At 39.8% G+C, this 22,210-nt stretch overlaps 3 protein-coding genes, 1 long non-coding RNA gene and 1 other non-coding gene across 8 annotated transcripts; 1 reads left to right on the top strand and 4 right to left on the bottom strand.

Annotated features, from left to right (window-relative positions):
• Nucleotides 1–1,334: 1,334 nt before the first annotated feature.
• tctn1 (tectonic family member 1) lies at nt 1,335–7,690 on the top strand. Its single transcript, XM_026358229.1, has 14 exons — nt 1,335–1,585; nt 2,177–2,294; nt 2,779–2,912; nt 3,055–3,200; nt 3,289–3,391; nt 3,565–3,677; nt 3,863–3,883; nt 5,179–5,313; nt 5,747–5,872; nt 6,022–6,110; nt 6,270–6,407; nt 6,499–6,649; nt 7,203–7,334; nt 7,438–7,690. Exons 1-14 carry the CDS (start codon nt 1,336–1,338, stop codon nt 7,582–7,584), a joined length of 1,803 nt encoding a protein of 600 aa, XP_026214014.1. The 5' UTR covers nt 1,335; the 3' UTR covers nt 7,585–7,690.
• A 90-nt stretch (nt 7,691–7,780) lies between these two features.
• hvcn1 (hydrogen voltage-gated channel 1) lies at nt 7,781–10,784 on the bottom strand. 3 transcript variants are annotated; one of them, XM_026358230.1, is made up of 6 exons: nt 10,701–10,784; nt 9,469–9,689; nt 9,288–9,392; nt 8,969–9,200; nt 8,697–8,809; nt 7,781–8,168 (listed from the first exon to the last, which is right to left on the bottom strand). In XM_026358230.1, the coding sequence occupies exons 2-6, from the start codon at nt 9,640–9,642 to the stop codon at nt 8,112–8,114; spliced, it is 681 nt and encodes a 226-aa protein (XP_026214015.1). In that variant the 5' UTR covers nt 9,643–9,689; nt 10,701–10,784; the 3' UTR covers nt 7,781–8,111. The 3 variants fall into 3 exon arrangements, with proteins under 3 accessions (XP_026214015.1, XP_026214017.1, XP_026214016.1); XM_026358232.1 differs by lacking the exon at nt 10,701–10,784 and adding an exon at nt 9,772–10,685; XM_026358231.1 differs by lacking the exon at nt 10,701–10,784 and having other exon boundaries at nt 9,469–9,758.
• A 3,147-nt stretch (nt 10,785–13,931) lies between these two features.
• LOC113160593 lies at nt 13,932–15,675 on the bottom strand. The gene is made up of 4 exons (XR_003298702.1): nt 15,618–15,675; nt 14,967–15,059; nt 14,344–14,619; nt 13,932–14,095 (listed from the first exon to the last, which is right to left on the bottom strand). It is a non-coding gene; the product is annotated as an uncharacterized LOC113160593 (long non-coding RNA).
• LOC113161143 lies at nt 14,711–14,909 on the bottom strand. The gene has a single exon (XR_003298730.1). It is a non-coding gene; the product is annotated as a small nucleolar RNA SNORA74 (small nucleolar RNA).
• A 1,781-nt stretch (nt 15,676–17,456) lies between the features above and the next one.
• Nucleotides 17,457–21,396, bottom strand: c10h4orf47 (chromosome 10 C4orf47 homolog). Of its 2 annotated transcripts, XM_026357083.1 has the most exons (8): nt 21,277–21,393; nt 21,079–21,187; nt 20,674–20,893; nt 18,880–19,017; nt 18,679–18,754; nt 18,363–18,548; nt 18,105–18,268; nt 17,457–17,753 (listed from the first exon to the last, which is right to left on the bottom strand). In XM_026357083.1, exons 2-8 carry the CDS (start codon nt 21,176–21,178, stop codon nt 17,699–17,701), a joined length of 939 nt encoding a protein of 312 aa, XP_026212868.1. In that variant the 5' UTR covers nt 21,179–21,187; nt 21,277–21,393; the 3' UTR covers nt 17,457–17,698. The 2 variants fall into 2 exon arrangements, with proteins under 2 accessions (XP_026212868.1, XP_026212869.1); XM_026357084.1 differs by lacking the exon at nt 17,457–17,753 and having other exon boundaries at nt 18,136–18,268; nt 18,340–18,548; nt 21,277–21,396.
• Nucleotides 21,397–22,210: the final 814 nt, after the last annotated feature.

The following is a 22,210-nucleotide window of genomic DNA, read 5'->3' as shown; positions in this document are numbered from 1 at the left end:
CAGTGTAGAATGAAGTTGAGAAGCCACGACTGTAATACAATATATCAATATATTCATACAGTACAATGATACAATCATATCACTGTTCGCTTTTCAGATTCAAACCACTGGATACTTACACTCAGGATAAAAAGGAAGTGGTGTGAAGCCAGTGTTTCACTATCCTATGCTCCCCTCTTGTGGACAAGAAGGAACATTAGGGCTGTATCTAAAAAGAAGGGTGAATGAGAGCTTTTAACAGAAGAACAGTCTCAGTTTAAAATGACTAATCTAACTGTCTAATTAACTCCCAAACCACACAGAAAGGCAGCAGGCCAGCCACGTCCTTCTTGCTGTGAAGCCTTGGCAAGAAAGCTTCAAACACATATAAACACACTGCAACTACTTAGTTCAACTGCAGTAGTCAGGATTGGGTTAGTCTCAATTCTGTGAAGCACCTATCTTTTATAGACAAGAAAATATTTTTGCCTGGTAGACCGACAAGGTTATACTTGATTATTTTCATATATGCATTAAAAATGAGCAAAAAAAAGCATAGTATTGAAATCAATAATGGTTTGCACATTTAGTTTAATGAGTTGTTACATATGAACACAGTGGATGCTTCAGCATCACTCCTCACTGTTTCCTTTGTTCAAATGCTCCTGTCAACACTTTCTGAAGAGTAGTCCTACAGTTTCTGTTAAAACTGTAGGACGATAACAAGAAGCTTGACTGGTGACATCAGATGGATCTTCACTGTACATAAAAACAGTGTCTTTAAGAATGACTTATATTAGGACATACAGCTTCATAAACAAGGCAGATGTTGGGTTTGGGTTCTGTTCACTGGAAACCGACAGAACAGCATTTAAACAGCTTCCTACTGATAAACAGTAGGAAGCTTGTTCTCTAGACTTAAGAAAATGTATCATACACCCAGGGTGATATGAGCACCTGGCTTTGAGAGGTAATTAATAAAGTGAGTGAAATTATTACCTAAAATCTTTCGAATAACAAGAGAAACCACAGTCAATGTGCAGGCTGAGCTTAGGAGAGGGAGGCCTAAGTGTGTGTGACTGTCTATGTATATTAAATACACACATGTTAATTGGAGATATTAGACATAAGAAATACTTTGACCAAGGTTATGTCACATGTCATGACAGTAATATACCGGTGATCAGTGAATATATCTTCTGATTGAGTTGCTGATCACTAATCTTTCCACCTCGGGGCTGAGCAGGAGGTCCAGGTGGGACAGCTCTGTCCACGGACAGCAGGTGGCGGTAATGCTTCACAGACGAAGTGAGAACAGAAACGAAGAAGAACAACCATAGCAACGGCTAAACAAACATGGCGTCCTCGGGTGCTGCACTCTGGCTCTTCTGTTTGTTTTTGTCATTTACAGCTGTGGCTACGGAGGAAAATATAACAAGCCACGTATTTAACACGACTGCGTCTGGTGACCACAATGTCACATACGATGTTACGAACAGTTATAGTACACAGCCTACAGGGTTTGAGTCGATAACCACAACACCGAGCCACACAAACACGGAGCCCCTGCCCGTCTCAGGCCGCCTGCTCACTCCAGTCACTGGAGGTAATCTGTCGTTAGCCGCTATTATGTTCACCAGCTAACATAGCTGCATAGCTTAGCTATACACTCCGTTCAACGAAACTATATGTATACATAGATATGTATTTATGTTAGAATGTAAATTGGCTCGCCATTTCTTTGTTTAAAACTAACGTTATATAATTTAAGCTAACGCTACGTAGCAGTTAGCGTTTATTAATTAACTGGTTAGCAAGTTAACTACAGCGCTAGTTAGGTGGCTAGCAGCAGTCTGCAGCTGCTGTTCCTCGGTTCAAAGTTGATCAAAGTCACATTAAGTTAACGTTATATGCCAGGGATGAACTTTGTGCTTTTACCAATCTATCAGTGATATGAACAATGAAAACATAGGTATTACTCTATAATAAATGGACTAAATGGACCAAATAAATGGACTTTTCTGTCTGTGTACACTGTACAACATTTCAAATTTCTGATAAGCATAAGCAAACTTAAACCATACAGGTGTTTAAACACATGAACAGTACTGTGTGTGTGAATAATACTGTATATACTGTATACTTAGCACTTTCTAATCTGAGCATGTCTCTGTGTATGTCTGTGTGTGTGCATAAGTTGACAGGTTGTGTCCCTGTGATGAGCTCAGAGGTGTGTGTGACATCAACTGCTGCTGTGACACAGAGTGTAGGGATCAGGTGGCTCTATTCACTGACTGCTCAGTGCGCACCGTCAGGCAAGTATTTCAGTCACTGCAGTACACAAAGCATATGTATTGAAAGAAAAGAGAAAGCACACAAGAAAGGTTTCTTTAAAGTGATCATAAAGTCTAAATTAAAAGTGATCATTTAAATAATTATAGAGCTCACTAATAGACAGGATGAGCAACACATTGGGCACAAATGGAATTACCTGTACACTAATAGCTTACAAGGTAAATTTAGCATATTTCCACAGCACTATCAATGCAGCAATAGAATCTTGCCATATTTACCATTTTGTTACAGACTGATCAAATAAAGTGTAGAGTTTGCATTAAAGTGAAAGTTTAAAAAAAGTTGTTTGATTAAATGGGCCAGACTACTATTGAATAACTTGACTTCTATTTCCATTGTTTATCAGCATGACTTCAGTGTTTCTTACATAATTACATGTGGAGGTAACATTACTACTTATAGTATACAGGCCCATCCTTGGTGTTCATTTGTTTCTGTTTGCAGTGGCAACAAGCAGTTTTGCCGCCGTGATGTAGTATCTTACACTTTAGGGAGGACAGCAGCTGGCTACTCAGAGCTACAGTCGTCTGTCCAGAAGGAGACAAATTATGACATTTTCTGCATTCAGTCACAAAACCGTGAGTCCTAACAGTATTTAAAGTATTCCTAATAAAAGTAGTTGTAATACTCTCTAAGCTGATATGGACCACAAACTGTATGCAGCTATGTCTCAAAGGAATTTTTGTTTGTTTTTGTCTTTTTGTTATTTTGTCTGTTAAGGTGTTGATGGATTTTCTCATCCCTCCCCTGCTCTCCCAACCGACAGCAACTTCGACTCACTCTTTAAACAATTTACCAGCTTTCTGTTTGGCTCAAAGGAAAACAGTCAGTCCACTGCAGACCTCCAGGCCATGTCTGGATACCAGGCATGTCTGTTCTAAACTCTGTTTTTTAAATGATCTATTGAACATTGGGTAGTTGTATTTACTATCTGCTGATTGCCTGTGTTTTCAGTATGGGGATGTGATGGTTACGGCTGGGGAGAGTGGACAGAGAGGGCTGTTCTGGCTGCCAACTGCTGGTGTCACTGCTGACTGTGTGGACACCAGCCCTGCAGGTATGTGAATTTAACGTCACTATGGTCTCAACTGTGAATTGTGGGACTATTCATTTAGCTGTTAAGGGAATAGTTTGAGACAAGCTTCTCTACTCTATAGAAATGTTTTTATAAATTAGTTTGTTTTTTTTTTGTTAAAGGTCTGCTTTAGGTTTTTCCCTTTGTCTCAATAGCCTTCTTAAAGGATCAGAGCAGTCAGTGCTCCCGACGTGTGGTCCTGGATCAGGACTGCAGCACTCTGCCGGCCTTTAACATGGACACCTACACTAACATCAAGTTCTTTGCTGTGAGTCTCAGAAGAAGTTTCCTTTACAATTTTTAAATAATTTTTGGATACGAAACCATGTAAAAGTAACATGGATATTTAAATAGAAATTTCACAAGATCAATAAGCTACTGTATTGGAAATGCTTAGAACACTTTAACAAAAGTTTTTCAAGGTTTTAAACTAAATCTTTTTTTACTCTACAGGGCAAGAATAAAGACACAGCTGTAAGTATTCCTGCTCTTTGTATATTGCTCTATTGATCCTGGTCCCATTTTAGAGTTTTTAGAGTGAGTAAGTAAGAGTTCAGAAAGTATGTATCAAAAGTGTTCAGGCTAAAAGTCAAGTTGCTTTTTAAATTAAATTATAGGAAATAAAATATAGGAAAATAAAGTAATATTTCGCTGTGTTGTCTTGCAACAGCAGTATACTGTATTTTTAGTGCCACATGATTCATAGAATCAGAGCAGATGTCATAATGACATATAAGCAAAATAATGCCTTTAAATACAGTAGGTGTGTAGAACCACTGTAGTAGTATCGTTGTAAGTAAAGGGTAAGTAGCGAGTTTCACATGTAGTAAGAGACATGGCTTTTGCGCTGCAGGGCTCAACATCTCCTTCCGACTTGCCACATGTGCAGTAAGTTAAGTTAGCAAAGACAGAACTTTGAGGTTCATTGCTGCAATGCCAGGACAGAAAAACATGACACTTATCTCACAACTTAAGGTTCACTTTCCAAAAAGAAGGAAGTAATCACTTATTTTAACACTTGCTTTACATTACAGAGACTTAATTTAGGCATGTACATTCAATTCAGTCAATTTATACGGTGCCAAATTACAACACTGTATAAATTAAAGCACTTCACATATTAAAGTGTTGTATGGAGATAAACCCAACAAATCCCCATTGAGCAAAAACAGTAGAGAGGAAAAACTTTAACAGGAAGAAACCTCCAGCAGAACTCTGCTCACTGTGAGCGGCTATCTGCCTCGACTGTTTGGGTGAGTGGAAAGAGGAGAGAGAAAGGAACAGCAACAGAAAAGAAGATGATCAGGGAGAACCTCCAGTAACTTCCTGGTGCCGCCAGCTCATAGGACCTGGACCATACAACTTCCTTTCCTGAAGAAAACCTAGAAAAAATTATAGAACGCAAGAGGGAGACAAAAAACAAAGGGCTAGAGGCATGTAGTGATGTTTAGAGAAAATACCATAATGTCATAACATAAGTTTATTGAATTCACTGAGGTTGAACCTGAGCCAAGTAAAACAGGTTTAATGTCACAACTTTAAGTCTCTGCATGTTTAGTTCTGAACCTGTGGAACCAGTGGCTGCTTGAAACATAATAAACCCACTCACAGCAACAGAATGCTTAGAGCAATGGTGAGCGCCAGGAGGAACGAGCAATACTGTAAACGGACGAGCAATGTAAAAACAGCAGTTTCACCAAATGGAAATCTGTAAATGTATATAAATAATGCAGGAGCTACATTTGTGTGTGTTCCTGCTCTTGTTGGAGGTTGTTCCTGTGGTCGTGGCTTCAGTCATCCTGCAATCTGTAGATGGGACTCAGGCTGAGCTGAACATCAGCGGAGGAGAAAACCTGAGACCTGCTCTTCTTGACCCAGACCTCTGTGCCAATGTGGTGCTGAAGGTGAGATGACCACAGTCCATCACACTGATAGTTTGTAGAGTGTTAGCCAGGTTTGGAGATTAATACCAACATTATTTTATTTATTTTTATTTTCATTATGATTAATGATTAGAGGTGGTGTACTTGACTGTACGTATACACGGGTAGGAGAAGGACAGGATATTAGAGATGTAATGTAGAACTCCTCTGCTAATTATGACCTCCAGGCTAAAACATCAATCATCTGTAAGCAACTCTTCTTTGACTGTGTCAACAATAACAAGTATTACAGGCACTATAATAGTCAACTTAATGGAAACACAGTTATATTAGATTATATTAGATTGCATTACAAGTGTGCCAAAATAAACTGGACAGTGGTTTTAACACTGTAGCACTACAACAGGAAGTAGAGCTGAATTTGCTGGCCTAACCAGACATTTTGTGTCCTCAGGTTGTCTATGTAATGAAGTACAACCCAGCTGGTGAGATAATCAATGTGACTTTGTCTCTGGTACTTGGATTTGTCAGTGGAGCAACACTGCCTCTGAAACAGGAGTTTCACATTACCTTTGTACAGGTAGAGTCTCTCAACAACACATTGTTGACTGTATGGTTTTTCAAGATGACAAAACCATGTCCTATTCCTAATAACTGAGTGTTTACAAAGCAAAGTTAATTCTTTGTCTTACAAACAGTAGTAATTGACTGTCTGTATGTATTTTACAGCGGAACAGTGAGGAGGAGGCTATCCACTACAGTGGAAACCCAGGTTATGTGGTTGGACTTCCACTTGTGTCTGGGACGAGAACTGCAGAATATCCTTTACTTAACATTAACCCACGCTAATGTATAGACAGTGAGAATGAACATCACAGGGAATATTTTACTGTCCTTTGACAACATTAGCAAGGAGGAGTGGACCTTTAACAGTGTTCCATGAGAGCCTAAGAGTTGTCCTTAACAGGCGTCTTCACTGGGATTGTGAGAAGCATCGACCTCAGAGACACGCTGTCTCTTCTCACTAATGCTGAGGACCAGGACTGTCTTCGGGCTCCACATCAGCGGTCTCCTGTCCTGTTTGGTTTGGACTCGGTGTCTGGCTGCACATTGCGGTACAGCGTTGTCAAAATTTAATAAATCTCATTGCCAAGTACAGACACCGTCTAACAATTATGGGATGGTGACTTGTTGTTGTACCTGCAGACTGGAGGATGCTGCCAACTGCTCCCTCGTCTCCCAGGTGCTTCTGGATGTTCTGAGAGGACCAAACTACCCCCAGTATGTGGCTTCCTTTGGAAATTCCCCCTTAGAAAATCCACTGGACTGGGTGCAGATCCAGAATGTCAGTCTTGAGGTGAGAACAAATCTAATACATCAAGAGTCTTCATTTGTGTATTTAGTTAATTTTACTTATTTTTGTTTAGTTTTTTAATTCAATAATTATTTTTTTGATATTGTAATTTTTATCCATTTATTACTGAAGTTACATTTTCTACATTTATGCATTTACTACCTTTTTATTACTCACACTACAATATTGTGTTCTGCTGTGTATATTTTTGTTGAACCTGTATTGTTTGGACCTTATTGTCCTTGCTTATCATTGGTTTTCCAGTGGATGAATGTGCCTCTTCTATACCACTGTGATTATGTTTTTCTTCATACAGCTGGGACTTATTTTAGGGACATATTCAAACTTTAGTTTGAGCTTTAGTAAATTAACTTTTACTTTTTTGTGTTAAAAGAAAATTAATTTCATTTGTAGAATCTTCATTCTAATAATAATTAAAAAGCTTTAACAATAATTTTCTCATAAAACACTGGCTTAGAATACTGTTACCAGCTTTCCTTTGAGAATGTATGATTGTATGTGTGGCACCATCCAGCAGTATTTTTGTCATTTGCAGGCAGCCCAGAGTTGCAGCATTCCCTTGTCACATCATTTGGAAATTGAATGGACCAAATATGGATCCTTGGTGAACCCCCAGCCTCAGATTGTGAGCGTCAAAGAAGTAATCCAGACTAACACAACAAGCTTGGTAACAGTTACTTTTTCACAATTGCTGGTACCAGAGAAATCTAAAGATGCAGTGGATATTCAATCTTCCATCTCTACTGTGTCTGTTCCTCATTGTTCCACAGGGCCTGTTGTCTGGAGGCAGCAGCTTCCTGTCAATCAGAAGCTCGGTGGCCTTCAAACCAGTGTCTGCTGCTGCTCTTCCTGGTTTCAGAGCTACACCCACCATCAACGCCAAACTACCTTTCGACTTCTTCTTTCCTTTTGTCTGATTCAGCAGCTTCCCTAACAGTCTACTCACAATTGTGTGGTAACATTTACCACACACACTGGTGTCATCATTGTTCACTGTGTGAATAATGTATATAGAATGTTTGTATGTAATTTATTTCACATTTTTTAATAAATGAAATCACCAAACTTAATTTTTAAAAATCTGTTCTTCAAACAATACACACTTCGCACATGGAAAATTTGTGTTTTTTATGTACAAGTTAACAATCTGAAGAAGGTTTGGTATTTACAAGCAGGTCATGGCTTCACGGCTTTGTTAAAGAGATATGCAATAACAACACGGTATTTGACATTCATAAGATAAATGGAGACCAATAGCTGGTTTCCACCACTGTAATGACAAGAAGCTGGATTCACTGACCTTCAAAGTCTGATGATTTAGTAAATGCTGTAGCAATATTGAAAAAAAATTTAAGTCTATCATGGAGTGTAGAGTGTGAAAATTAAAAACACTGGTGCAGGAAGGTACATGATATAAATGAGTGGAACAGCAGCTCCAGAAGAGTTAGTAGTCTATGCCGTGCTTCTTTAGGAGAGCTTGAAGTTTCTGGTTCTCTTGTTCCTACGACATATGGAGACAGAAGAGTCAGTTTCTTGTTGGACCTCATTCAAAAACACAATTCTTGATGGATTTCTGTCTTCACTTAGTATTAGTATTAAGGTCCTGTTAAAGAGACTGTTCATTAGCACCTGACTTAGAAACACGTGAAATAAAGTGACTCAATGTGGAAAATTTTCTCTCTGATGAAAACTTAATTAGTGTTAGGTTTAAGATAGATATCAATCATTTTTCACCTGTCTAATACATCATTTGCTAGGTTTTTACCATGTCTCTCCTCAACTGTATATGACTTAGAAATCGTTCAAATAATTAACTAAATACCAGATAAACTTTTGGAAATTAAGAGAAATGTTTCCAGTAAATTACCAAACAAATACAGGACTTGTAAAATAAACTATTACCTAAATGTATATACATGAATTTCCTTTAAATAATATTAATGTCTGTTCCTGTATGTGGACCTCAGACTCAGACTCAACACTTCTTTGAATCTAAACCTTTCATATGTGATTTCAGTTCAGCAATCACCAGTTTGTCGTGGCGCTCCTGTAGTTCTGTGGCTCTTTGGACGAGGTGGTCGTAGCTCTCCTTCAGCTTGCTGATCTTCTGGTCCGCACGGTTCTTCACCGACACCAGGATACCTATGACACAAACACAGTCGCCTCTGGATGTTCACGGTACACAGACGCATCCTTTCTCTCAACACAGCCTAGTGTCATTGTTATCTGTTCTGTGAAGCTGGACCGAGATGTAAATATGCTTTAGTGTGTACACGCTGTTAACTAATGAATGGTACTGACCGTTGATGATCCTGGCCACCCTCCACAGTCGCAGCAGGATAAGGAGACCCATCCCATCGAAGGCGTCCTCGTGGAAAATGAAGACAACGTCCAACACGAAGGACACCACCACCACCAAACCATCAAACACTTCAAACATGTGATGGAAGAACTCCAGGCGGTAAGCAAACAGCTTCCCTGCCAGCTCCACCATGAAGAACGTGAGAAGAGACAGGCTGAGGTAATGAAACACCTGCATCAACAAATGCTGGTTAGTCGGATCACGTGAAAGTCTTAATTACAGCGTCGCTTTGAGTATGTGGACAGGTCTTTAGCTCACCTCAGGAGCAATGTGGCCATGTTCCAACTTAATGATAGCAAGATCTATCAGCAGCTCCGCCAGAACAAAGAAAGCATCCAGGATGACCAAACACACCACCAACACCTGAAAGCAGCAGCAGCAGGGGTTCAGCACTACCTCCTGACATCAAACATTCACAGCTGACGTACGCTGCTTGTACCTGGAAGTGATCCGAGCTGTAGAGTCTCTTCAGCGAGTCCCTGAAGGTCAGCGTTGTGGGAAACTGTCCTGTGGCTGGACTCAGCTCCTCGCTGGCCACGTGCAGCTCTTCTTCCTCCCACGGACCTGGATGCACGTCCCCCACAGCGGTGAAGTGTCTCAGGTAGCGAGACATGGCAGCAGGCTGGACAGAAGGGGACGACCACGGCCCACCTCAGCTCACTTCAAAGAGAAGATTACAAGTGTGCATTTCACCTTAAGGGCATGCCAGAAGCTGTTCAGGGACATTACACAACTTCCTTACAAACATCTTGTCAGGTCAATAACAGGCTGTTTTTTGTTTTTTCCTCCTCGAGTGTCAGCGTCAGGATTTCTCCATCCATTAAACAATCTGAGTTCACTTCCCCTTCGCTCTGCTTGCAACATGTTGCTGCAAGGAAGTCATCTTTGCCTGGGTCAAAGGGAAGCTGCAGAAGTCTTTCCACACACACACACACACACACACACACTCACAATTCCAGAAAATGTTTTTGAAAAGCCATGAGATCACTGTGAAGTAGATCAAAGTGCTGCATAAAGACACATCAGGTGTATTTTCAAGGTCTTAACATTACACTGTAAAGTGCCTTGAAACGACAGAGGCCAGAAAAATCTGCAACAGGGCGATCAAGTGAAACAGACGAGATGAGACTTGTGTTCAGTAAAACTGCAATCTGCTCTGTGAGTCCTGCTGACATGTGCAGAAAATGTCATTAAACATTGACGTACAAGATTGACACACAGCTGCACCAAACTCCACTCATTTTATGGTGAATTTTCAGCTAATAGAATACAGGTTGGAGAAAAAAAAAAAAAAGAAAATACGCCTCAACCAGTCCAACAAAAGTGGACAATCCCTTTAAACTAGATCGGATCTGTTCGTGAAGCTGTGGATGAAGGTCCAGGACAGTGTTGGAGAGTAGGTGCAGCTGGATCCTGGTTGATCTGCAGAATCTACTGAGTCAGTTCTGGGTGAATGCTCCACTTTTCCTACCACAAGCTGCAGAAATCAGTCCAGAGATAACTCGTGAGTGTCGCAGCTGAAACTCGTGATTAAAAACATCCGCCTGATTTGTTTTGTGCAGCCAAGCAGATTTTTTTTTTCGCCTGACTGTAAATTTCCAAGTGAAGATTCAGTGCGTCGGGATCTGAGACTTTCTCCGGCTAATCGTGAGAGTAGATTTCTAAACTCACCCTCTTTTCGTCTCCTCTTCCCTCTTTTCGTCGTTTTAATGTTTTTCTCCCTCAGGAATCTCTTCAGCTGAGTCAAACCCCGCCCCACCACCCCCACCCTCCGGGGTCACAGGTCGGCGTCACGCCAGACTACGTTCAACTTTTTGGATGTTTTCTGTTGTATCTCGCAGATGTAGAAACATTAAATCTAAAGTTAGACTGATCCGTACTGGGACAACAACTTTACTGGAGACGGCGGATCGCATTTCTAAAACATTCATTTTTCTTTTTTCTTTTAAGACACAGCTCTGAAGGATCCTGTAAGAACTTTTAACTTTTAGCAGTTGAGCTAATTCTCAGCATCCTACGTGAGCTGCTGTTTATCTGCAGCTTTAAGCACCTTGACTTCTGTGCGTGGAGCTCCCCCTGCTGGTCACTGTGTGTACTACACCGTCTGTGACTGTCCATGGTGAATCCTCCTTCTCTTCTGGTGCAAGAGAGATTAAAACAAGAGTAGTTGTACCTGGTCAAGAAATATGAAGTGCAGACACCTCTGCACAGGTGGAGAGCATCAGCTGATTGGCATAGTGATCAAGTCAGGAGGGAGGAGTGAGGGAAGGAGAGAACATGAAAACACAGAGAGCAGGACAGAACATGAAAACACAGAGAGCAGGACAGAACCACGACACAAATCTAATCACTGGAAGTCTGCACAATGTACTTAAAGCACCTTGTGGACTTCATGAATTGTGGATCTGGACAATAAAATGCTAACTGATATCATTAAAATTCATTCCACACATGTATATGATCATTCTTAATATAGAAAACCACTAAAACCAAACATAAAATAATAAGTCATCTTTATTTATATTGATATTTTGAGGAAACCCACGCAAACACAGTGGCAAGATGGAAACTCCACACAGAAAAGGCCTCAGCTGCTAGGTTTGGACACTGGACCTGTTTGCTGGGAGGCAGGAGTTCTGTCAGTTCTACCACTGTGCTGCCCATCACCTGCCTCCTCTTAACCACATGCACACAGGATGAACAGACACGTGGTGAAGAGGAGGCAGGTGTCGTTCATTATTAACCATTTCTTCGTTCTTATAAATGGTTAATAATGAAACTGACAACTGTCAAAAGAATAATTCTTTAAGTGAGCTTCAACGTTATTGCTCACAAACACTGAGCTGAGTCGATTTCAATCTGCTCTATTTCCTCTAATTATAGGAGAGATGGAATCTACCTGAATAGACCTGGCGCTGAATTGATTCAGTATGTAGTATAAGCACATCTCACTCAGGTAATCTCAATTTCACAATGACCTTTGACCCGTCACCTAAATCTGTTCTGCAGTGCACTTACACACCTTGTAGCGTGCCCCTGTATTATTAATTACTCCGTACTGAGCTTAAAGCCCAGAAATTCAAATTTAAACTGCTCAGTAATCCAACCAACCTCCAAATGGAGCTGATTGAACTCCAGTGTAGTAACACCCTCAAGTCAAAGTAGGACTCTTTGGGTGCTGCACAGCTTCCATGTTTCTTCCCCGACGCGCTGCCCCAACTCCGTGCCCAAGCTTTTAGGATTTCCTCAGCTCAGAGCCGAACCCCAGACGTTGATGCATTTGGATCTATCAGAGTAAATCAGAGTAAATCAGAGTGTAGCAAACTGAGCTTGAATCAATGCTGTCTTTATGCACTTCTTCTGCTCCATGGCATGGACTGTTCCTGAAGGATTCCTTTTTTATTTAAGTAAATTAGAATTATTTTGTGTTGTTGTTGGCCTGTGAAAAAAGACTTTCATTTAAAAGGAACTCGAAAGACAACAGAACGACATAATTTATTTTATTCATTTAAACAAGAAGTGAATACCACTGATGTGTTTTATTACAAATATAATTTCTCATTTATTTATAATATTAAGCTTTGCCTGCTCCAGATTCAATGTTTACGTAAAACTAAAGTTTGTTTCCATATGAAAAGATTAAACATTACATATCTGGAGAGATGCACAATTGCAGAAAAATGTTTCAATAAAGATTGAGTTTGGCCCGCAACGTTTTTAATTTTAGCCCACTACGAATTTGAGTTTGACACCCCTGATCTCTTTGACCTTTATGGAAATTGCCATCAGTGGCATGACATCATGACCATGTGTTCTCAGAAGTGTTATGAACCAAACACTGATAAATAGGGAAACATAGGACTGATCTGATTTTTAAACAAATCTAGTAAAAAAGTACTTCACTACAAGGACTAAGTAGCAGTACTGTACCAAGACAGGGATTTCTCTGGGTGTCAATAAACTGAGTCACTAATAAAGAACAAGTCTGGTCCAGATCTGCTCCACATTTACCTCATAAAAACATTTCTGCAGAACTGAACATGTTCAGGTCTTCTGTGGAACTTTCAAGTCATCCATCTTTTTTTTTTTTCTTCTTCGAAACAACAATTTACAAGTACAAGGCAAAATATTTAAGACAACACTGTTTAAATAAAAATATATATCTGTATTAAGTGCAGAGGAAAGATTCTGAAGAGTTGCTCTCAGCAGGTTTTGAAAATTGGGAGTGAGGGAGGTGGTTCCACCATCATAGAACCACAGAGCTGAAAGGTTTTACATGGGATCTTTTGAGGTGAGGGGACTGCAAGATGTCATATGCTTTTAGACCTGGATGAGGGAGTTTGTAGGTAAGAGTCAGGGCTTTGAACCTGATGCAGCAGCTAAGAAGCCAGTGCAGAGATCTGAGAAGTGGAGGAACCTTTTTTGGTTGATCAAAAATGAGACATGCTGCTATATATTGGATCAGGAAGAGGTACGATGGTGCAGCTGCTAGCCCCATGAGTATGACACTACAGTAGACATCCCAAACTAACCTTTAGTAGCAATGAATCAGTGAATGTTGCAGTTAACATGTTTGTTTTGTCAAAGATCCTCTGTGTTCCCTGTAACTAAAAAGCTCCAGGAACAGAATGAGCAAATGCAGAGGGAGTTTTTATACTAATAAGCTGCATCTAAAGTCAAATGCAGTGAAGTAAAATATGAAGCCTTTATATATCTTAAAGTTATAAAGCTGTAGATCATTTCCACATGTACTCTACCACTGACCGTTCACCTTTTCCTGTTTCACCAACGTATGTTGACTATAGTGAGCAGCTGTTTAAGTGCTCAATGTTAGTTTTGTACATTCCTAGCTATAATGGTTTGTCCAAAAACTGTTTAGTGACAAATCACAACACTGGACAATGAGGTGCAATTTCATTTTATTTATGTCTTTTTATAACAGTGTAAAGTTAGACAGTAGGATAAATGTAAATACCCTATATTTACAGTCTCAGTCAGGTTTCAGCTCCATGACTGAAACATGGACAGGGTGCAGATTGACAGGAAGTCATCCAGCCCAGGTTTCACTGAACACAAAACAAATCCAGTATTAGCAAACAGTACGATTCTAAGCTCAGTGTAACGTGTTACAGCAGCATGTATCAGGTCTTCAGTCAGGTTTCTGTAAACTGGTTTTACTGAAACCTGTGCCAAAGTCCTGAGTTTCTCTCCCAATACTATGATTCCCCAGCAGAGAACAGCAGGTCTCTGCCAGGGCAGTACAAGATTGGTTTACAGTGTTTACACTCATGCACATGACTCCTGTCATACACACCTGATGTCGATCTGTCAGCCCAAGTTTCTGCAGGCATTTTCTGTCCCCTGCTGGCCACAGGGGACACATGTCCCTGCAGAGAAATGAAGAGGTCCAAATGAAGCAGGAACCACAGCTCACTACCGACAGTCAGCTGCTGTGCTCAGGGTTTAAAGTTCACCATGGTGTGTTGTCAGCTTGATTATTCAGTCACATCACATTTTACAGCACTCACTTTCAGTCAGCCTGCCTGCAGCATGTTCACCTGCTCCACAGTGAGCAGCTCAGTAGTTCAGCCTGCAACAACCACAGACAGAAGAATTCAGACAGTCGCTCATAAACACTTGTTGCAACAACCTAATAGCAACACTCTGCTTTTGTCAGAATGAATGTGCGGCCCTGTACTAGGCCTGCCCTGCTGGGGGATCAGGACAGGCCACTCTCGTCGGGCCACGCTCTGCAGCAGCTCAGCATCAGCAGTCTCTAAAACAGAGCCTGCACAGCCGAGACCAAGAACAGAGACTTCCTCTGCCAGCACTGTAACACTGAACCAAACACATCGCCTGGTCAGCTGACTTAGAGCTGGGGGAGTGGAGAGAGGGAACAGCCATTTGTGTTGTGTGACAAAAAAAATCTGTATTCACCTTTGTGAAGCCAAGGCGAGGCAGGAGGGTCCGAGCTCCATCTCATGGCCGCTGCTCTGCTGAGATATTCCTTCAACAGGGGACACAGCATCTCTGAAAAACAACATGATAAACACTCAGATACTTCACTGCATCACACAGGAAATAACCCTCATTAGTCTTAGTGGGCAATAGAGAACCTTTAAAGCACTCACTGCACATGTGTCAGACAAGCAAACTAGACACCATTTAAGTTTTGTTTAACTATTTGAGGATTTCATAAATACATGAGCTACTTTACTGTTGCCAGCGTGCTTTGTAGTGCGCATGCGCGACCCACTGTGGGTGACGACCCAACGTACTACGAGCAGAAGCACGTGGACACCGGTAGTGCTAATGGAAATCTGAATTTTAAACTAATTCATAAACCGCCGTACATATTTAAACTGCGCATCGTCAACAGTATTATTCATCATTACTTTATTTTATTAATTCAATAATTTTTGCCCTGGCTCGTGCATTCACACAGGAACGCCATTGACTTCTTACACTGAATGTCAAATTATTTTTTTAGTAAGTAGTACACCGCGCGGTTTAAGGGCATCAAATCTTTATAAAACACATTCTGTTGTATTTAAACACAAACACACTGAAGCAGCTTTAAATACTCACCAGCTGTAACACAAAGTCCAGCACACGCACGTATCTCATGGTTCCAACAGACTGAGAGGCAGAGCGGAAGTCACGCATTCATTTATAAAGGGTAGGACGCCGCTATGCATCCTGGGAGAGGAAGTTCTCTCAAAGACCGCCTTTGCGTAGATGCTGCAGAAATGTTCCCTATGGGCAATATTAACAAAACATTTAATATATATATATCCTTATAATAATAATAATAATAACAATAACAATAATAATAAAATTATAAAAAACAAAAAAACTAAACACACACCTCTGTAGCAATTACAGCCTGATAGACCTTGTCTTGTGCATTCTAGCTGTCAATTTTGATATTTTAATAGCTTTCCTTCCTAAAGGTCCCTTCCAGTCTGTACAAATCTCCTCTTTTACCACCTCTAAAGCACCCCCAGACCATCACGCAGCCTCCACCATGCTTGAAGTCCAGCCTTTGAGGTCTCTTTTTCACTGTTGATGCTGACAGGACTGACGGGTCTCTCATGAAAGGTTTTTCCTTCTGGCTATTTGTACCTATTGGATCCTGTAAACAGACAACTACTGATGTTCAGATAATAAACTAACCTAACGAATGCTCCATTAGTACAACTGTTCTTAGCTGAGCAACACAATTGCAAAAGGGTTTTCTCATAATCAGTTAGTCTTGTAAATATACATAAATGGTACTCATGGTACATTTCCTGTACCTGAAATGTACCATTTTATTCACAGAAACTAAATAACAAAGTATCTGTGTCCAATGTGTGTGAATTCTTTGGCATAATTGATTAAATCTACTGTACATTTACATTAAACAATGGCAGGTGTCAATCATTCTGAGCACAGTTGTACAGTTTTCTGCAGTGGAGGTTAAAATCACAAAATTCATCATGCAGTTTACATTAATGATAATGATCCACCAGCTTTTGGAGGACCTGCAGCCTGCAGGCCTGGTGGTGCTCTGATGACATATACAGTGCTGCAACCTTGGTGTCTTCAGTATTGCTGTGGGTGAAATTATGTTAAACAGTTGACATGTGCATCTGACCTGACTCCTGTTGCCATTTGTTGCGTCCTGCAACAACATCCAAATCTATTATATCTTCATCTTCATATCTTCATGTTCCCATGGAGCTGTGACATATTTTTTAGGAAAATTCTAACTTAATAAATTGGTTTCATGTGCAGATATTGCAAGACACATCTCTTGTGTTTTCCATTTCAGTTGTACAGAATTTTACTATGACTTAAAAATAAATACACAGCATACGTTTATCAGAATTTTGTCACTGATTGCTCTATTATCCATTATCTTAACCATCATGTTATTCTCATTAATGCTATACTGATCCATACTAACGTTTCTAGTAAAGCAGTTTCTATAAAACTGCTTTACTTATTGAAACTAGTATTTATGACTGTGTTTCCACAACAGCTCTGGCCAATATGTTTTTGAATGATGTCTTGTGAATTCCACTTGGACTGAATAGATTTTGGTGGTTTGCAGGCCAAAGGTCAATGTCACTGTGACCTCACACTAGTGTCATTGTCATCAGTGTTATATCTCACACATGCATGTAAACTACAGTTTCACTGGTGATGAAGGCATACAACAACAATGCAGTAATTCTAGTCCTTCTCTGCTCCTTCACCATTACAGTGAGCTATGTATGTACAATAAATGTTCTCATTTAAAATGAAATATTGATTTAAGAGAAATATATATTTATGTATTTTATTAATATTGTTAATATTTGTTGGTAGCTGAAACCTCTTTTGAAAAAAAAAAATATTTTCCAGTAACTACTTCTAGTGTGTGTGTTGGTGTGTGTGTGTTATGGACATATTATAAAGTTTTTCTTTCTGCAACACATTCCAACTTCTTGTCCTGAAGAGTCACTACTAATCCTTTTAAGCCCTTGTTTATTCCAAGTTGTAAGATTTTCAACATTAAAATATAAACTATAAAGGAAACAATAAAAGAGAACTGACAAAGGTTCACAGTTTAAACCTCTTATGGCATGTTAATAAACATTTAAAATATGCACTGTACAACTAGTGTTGGTATATCAGAGGTATCAGAGCGTCATTATAGCTGGCATAGTTGAAGTGTAGTTTGCAGTGTTCACTCTCCTGAAAGAAGAAGAAAAAAGCAAGTTTTAAAGATGCAATCTTTAAATTTAAAGATGCTACAGACAGAAATCTGAAATCATTTGGCAAACAATTTCTCTTGTACTTTAAACTGTAGCCAGCTTTTGTAAACAAAGGAGACAAGAGGCTGTGCTGTATTTTCTAAGATGTGTGGTGAATTCAAGTCAAACTTAAGGAATCACAACAACTTTCTTCTTCATCTTAAATCTTTCTTACTTAGAATTCTCCACTTCTTGAATATTTCACACTTAATCTGGCATGTTTCCCTAAGGCATGATGCACAGGATGGTTTGTGGGAAGTCATGAACCACAGGAGAGAGAAAGGAATCAAACCTGTTTACATTGGCCACAATGATACTCTTGACAGGTGTGGTCTTAGGGCCAGGAGCTGGACGGAAGACTGGTTCTTGATTGGTCCGTTTGGAACGATGAATGGTATATGGATCAGCAGAATGTGAAGGATAAGTGTCAAATGTCCCAGCCTTCATTCCTCCAATCTAACACATGTGCAGGGGAACCGTTCAGTATGTACAACAAACTGCATCATATCAGACATCATTATTTCTACCTAGAGCAGACTGAGATAGTCACCCGTTTGCTGGGGGACGAGGGCTTGAAGGGAACAGGAGAGACTTTCTGTGCTGGCGAGACAGGCTTAGGAGCTGGTGGGAGCGGTTTCTCACTGTGGTATGGATTGGCTTGAAAATAATCTTTAGGGTGAAGGTTAAGCTTGAAGGGACCATCTCTTAAGTTGGAACGATGGATTGCTGCCTCCCTCTGTTATCTCACACACACACACACACACACACACACACACACACACACACACACACACTATTGTGGTTGTCTGTATGTCTCTATGTTTCAACTCTAGGTTAGACTGGTATAATAAAATGGAAAGTGTTACCTTCAGTAATTCCTTGGCTCTGTCGTAAGGGTCCGAGGCATACAGCTCAATTTTGGACAATGTTACGTTGGGATAGCTGCAGGAGGAAACACAGTTCTGCTGCTACTTTGTTTCAAGGTCTATAAAAATGCATGTACACCCTACTGCTGTGATTTCTGTTGTAAAGAGGGAAAAATAAGTGGCTGAGTTCTTGCAATGAACCTGTATCCACTGCCTTTCTTGGGAGGTGAGGTCATAACGTTACGTCCAGGTGAACGAGATGCTTTCTGGGCAACTGCTAGAGGACTCATGGCTTCAACTGGTCCTGATAAAGTCCCATAGTAACTTCCCGAACCACAGCTGAAAGTCAAACAGACTTAATGTAATAGTGATAAAAAGCAGTAAATGCAAAGAATAAATAGACATGAGGGTCTGCATACATGATAGTCATGTACAGACATCATTTTCTAAAGGTTGGGGTTAGATATTTAAGTTAGATGGATAAGACTAGGGCAGTGACACACCGACAGTCAGCCACTGACCAACAGCGGGTCATTGGTGAGTGTCTATTGAGCCAATTTTTGCAATGTCTCCTGTACCTCTGGCACAACTAAAGCTCTATTTAAACAGATTTGGCACATCGACTGAGAGAGAGAGTACTCTGATTGACATTTTAGCTTAACGAATCACAGTACAAGAAGAGAAACACAAGTGACAAAAGCAAGCACATGCATAGTCAATAGGCCACACACAGAAGGCTCTTATCCATTTCCATTTTCATCTCATACGAACATTAGTGTTTTAGAGATATGACCATCTGGAATAGAGAAACTGATGCCATTTGTGGAGAATGAGAGAGGTGTGAAAATGGAAGTCTGCTTTGTTTACGATTTGTATCCATAGTCCTGGTTCTTCCTCTGCTAATTCACAGACTGTATGTTGATGATTCTGCCCTTAGGGTAAGAGTTGGGGTAAGACATTTATTTAAGGTGGTTAAGGTTAGGGTAAGGGACTAGGAAATTAAACAGTAAGTGAACTATTTTCAATTGTTTACTCCATAAATTGGTCATGAGTTAATCTAATATTCACTAGTCACAAATAACACACAAACTGTCATGATCTTTCATGACTTTATTGAACACACCCATTAAATATACAAATTGATGTATATATAACACTAAGTAAATGATACAGTGTGGTAATAACTGGTTGAATCACCTTTGGCAGCAAAAACCTCAAGCAAGCACTTCCTGTAGCAGTGGATTAGACCTGCACAACATCAAAGAGGAATTTTGGACCGTTCTTCTTCACAGAACCACTTCAGCTCTGCCATACTGTTAGGATGACTCTTGAAGTCATTCCACAGCAAAATAGGTTTTGACAACTCCTGTCTTATTTAGAATATTATGAAGTTATGGAAAAATATCATATCAATTTTAAAATAAACATTTTAAAATTTTAAAATAAACATTTTAAACTTGTTCTGTACTTCTCAACATCAGTTATTTTTAAATGTGCCATACAAATAAAGATGTGCTGCAATGTTTTGTTTGGAGATTAATGGCTTCCATGTGGCTTCCTGCCATGGATACTGCCTGCCATGGCCTATTGTTTTGGTTGACTCATGAACGCAGCTGTTAACCCATCTCCAAAGAATCATTTAAATCTGTAGCTGTTCTCCACAATCTTTTTCACCTCTTTGAGCATTCTGCGTTGTGCCTTTGGAATTAGCTGGGGACCCACTTCTACGGAGACTAAAAGTGAAATCAACAGCAGCATAGTAAAATAATGATAGATCATAGCTGTTTGTGTTTTATCAGCTTAGACATGATGTGTTTGGTTATATTTGTAGCTTTGCTGAAGATTAGACCACATTTCATGACCAATATATGCAGAAAACCAGGAGAATGCAAATAATTTACTTACTATTTCTTGAAACCGTATGTCACTGAGTTTCCGCAAAACTAAAGATAGACCATAGTGTGTGTGTGTGTGTGTGTGTATTTTTTTTCTCACGGCTTCTTGACACCATTACAGGGTAGAAAGGCCTTGCCCAGATTCTTCTTGGCCTGTTGGATGCGGTGCTGTCGGGCTAGTCTCACCGGGTCACTTAGTGCTTCACGTTCAAAAATCCGTTTGAAGGACTTCTCAAAAAAGCCGCTCTGCAGAGTATATCGTTGGGTAGCGACACCTGCCTGCATCTGCCGCCCATGGTAGGCTGTCTCGTTGAATGGGCCTGAAAACAAGTTTAATGTGGGTACAGCTGAATATTATAGTTTTTGTTATTTGAACCGGTACATTCTGTGGCCCAGCTGGAGTTCATGCTGATGAGCACCTCCTAATTGAAAGTAGTAGCTGAAATTTGTGTTCACACTTTTCTTATGACATATTCATGCAAGTAAATAAAGTGATAATTCTTACGGTTGATGGGTGAAGTATACTTGTCTCCTATAGAGATGTAATTCATCTCTTTAAAGACACCCAGACGCTCCATGTCACTCTTCCCCTCACCTGACGGCATCTTTAAACACTAGAAAATCAAACACACATTTACTGTGATCTAAGAAACTGCCCTGGTTGGGTCCCATTTCACATAATGAACAGACAAACTGTACGTACCTGTGGTTAACCTGTAATAAGGAGGTCAGTAAAGGAGCGTGTCCTTTCTATCTATCTATCTATCTATCTATCTATCTATCTATCTATCTATCTATCTATCTATCTATCTATCTATCTATCTATCTATCTATCTATCTATCTATCTGTCTATCTGTCTATCTATCTATCTATCTATCTATCTATCTATCTATCTGTTTTGCCTTGCAAGCTACCTTTTACTCGCTAGGACACTGTGTGAGTATCTGTGTATAAAGGTTGGTCACCTTGGAGAAGAGGAAGTAAAGACTGTATCAAGTTCACTAGTGTTACAGACCTTCATCAAGGTGAGAAGCCTGCTTTCAAAATAAAAGCATCACATTTGTTTGGTTTGAAGATTGTGTAAAAAATGTATGTAGGGATTAAATAGATTTTTTAAAATAGATTTTTAAATAAGGCTATTGTTGGTTGAATAGTATAGGCTAAGAACGCTGTAAGTGTAAGTATCATCAGCAAATGTACGCCTTTGCAAGTAGAGAGATTTAAAATACTTAAAGCAGAATAATGTCTGCCTCTCAGACTGTAACAGAATTGTACATGTTATTATTGATGCATTGCACATGTGTGAGCAGCATTGTACTGTAAAACTAATTTGAACTGTTTTCTACGAGAACGGAAACTAATTATTCTTTTAAATCTGCATTCAACTTCTGACCATTTCCTTCATTGATCAGTTGATTCTATAATTATTGTGTATAGTACTACATAATGAACATCCTTGAGTGTATCAGTAACCAGAAACAGCAACATCTTGCAATTTTGTTCTGCTGCCATAAAATATTTATTTATATCACTGAAGGAGAATATGCCTTCCCACTAATTGACTGCAACAGAAATGGACATTAAGTGCCTTATCAGCCTTACGTAGCGCTACAGTAAAGCCATCAGGGAGTCCAAA

Source organism: Anabas testudineus, chromosome 10 (genome assembly GCF_900324465.2).
Source record: "Anabas testudineus chromosome 10, fAnaTes1.2, whole genome shotgun sequence".
In the NCBI taxonomy this organism is placed as follows: domain Eukaryota; kingdom Metazoa; phylum Chordata; class Actinopteri; order Anabantiformes; family Anabantidae; genus Anabas; species Anabas testudineus.
Note: the sequence above shows the minus strand (reverse complement) of the source record. Positions and strands in the feature narration are given on the sequence as shown.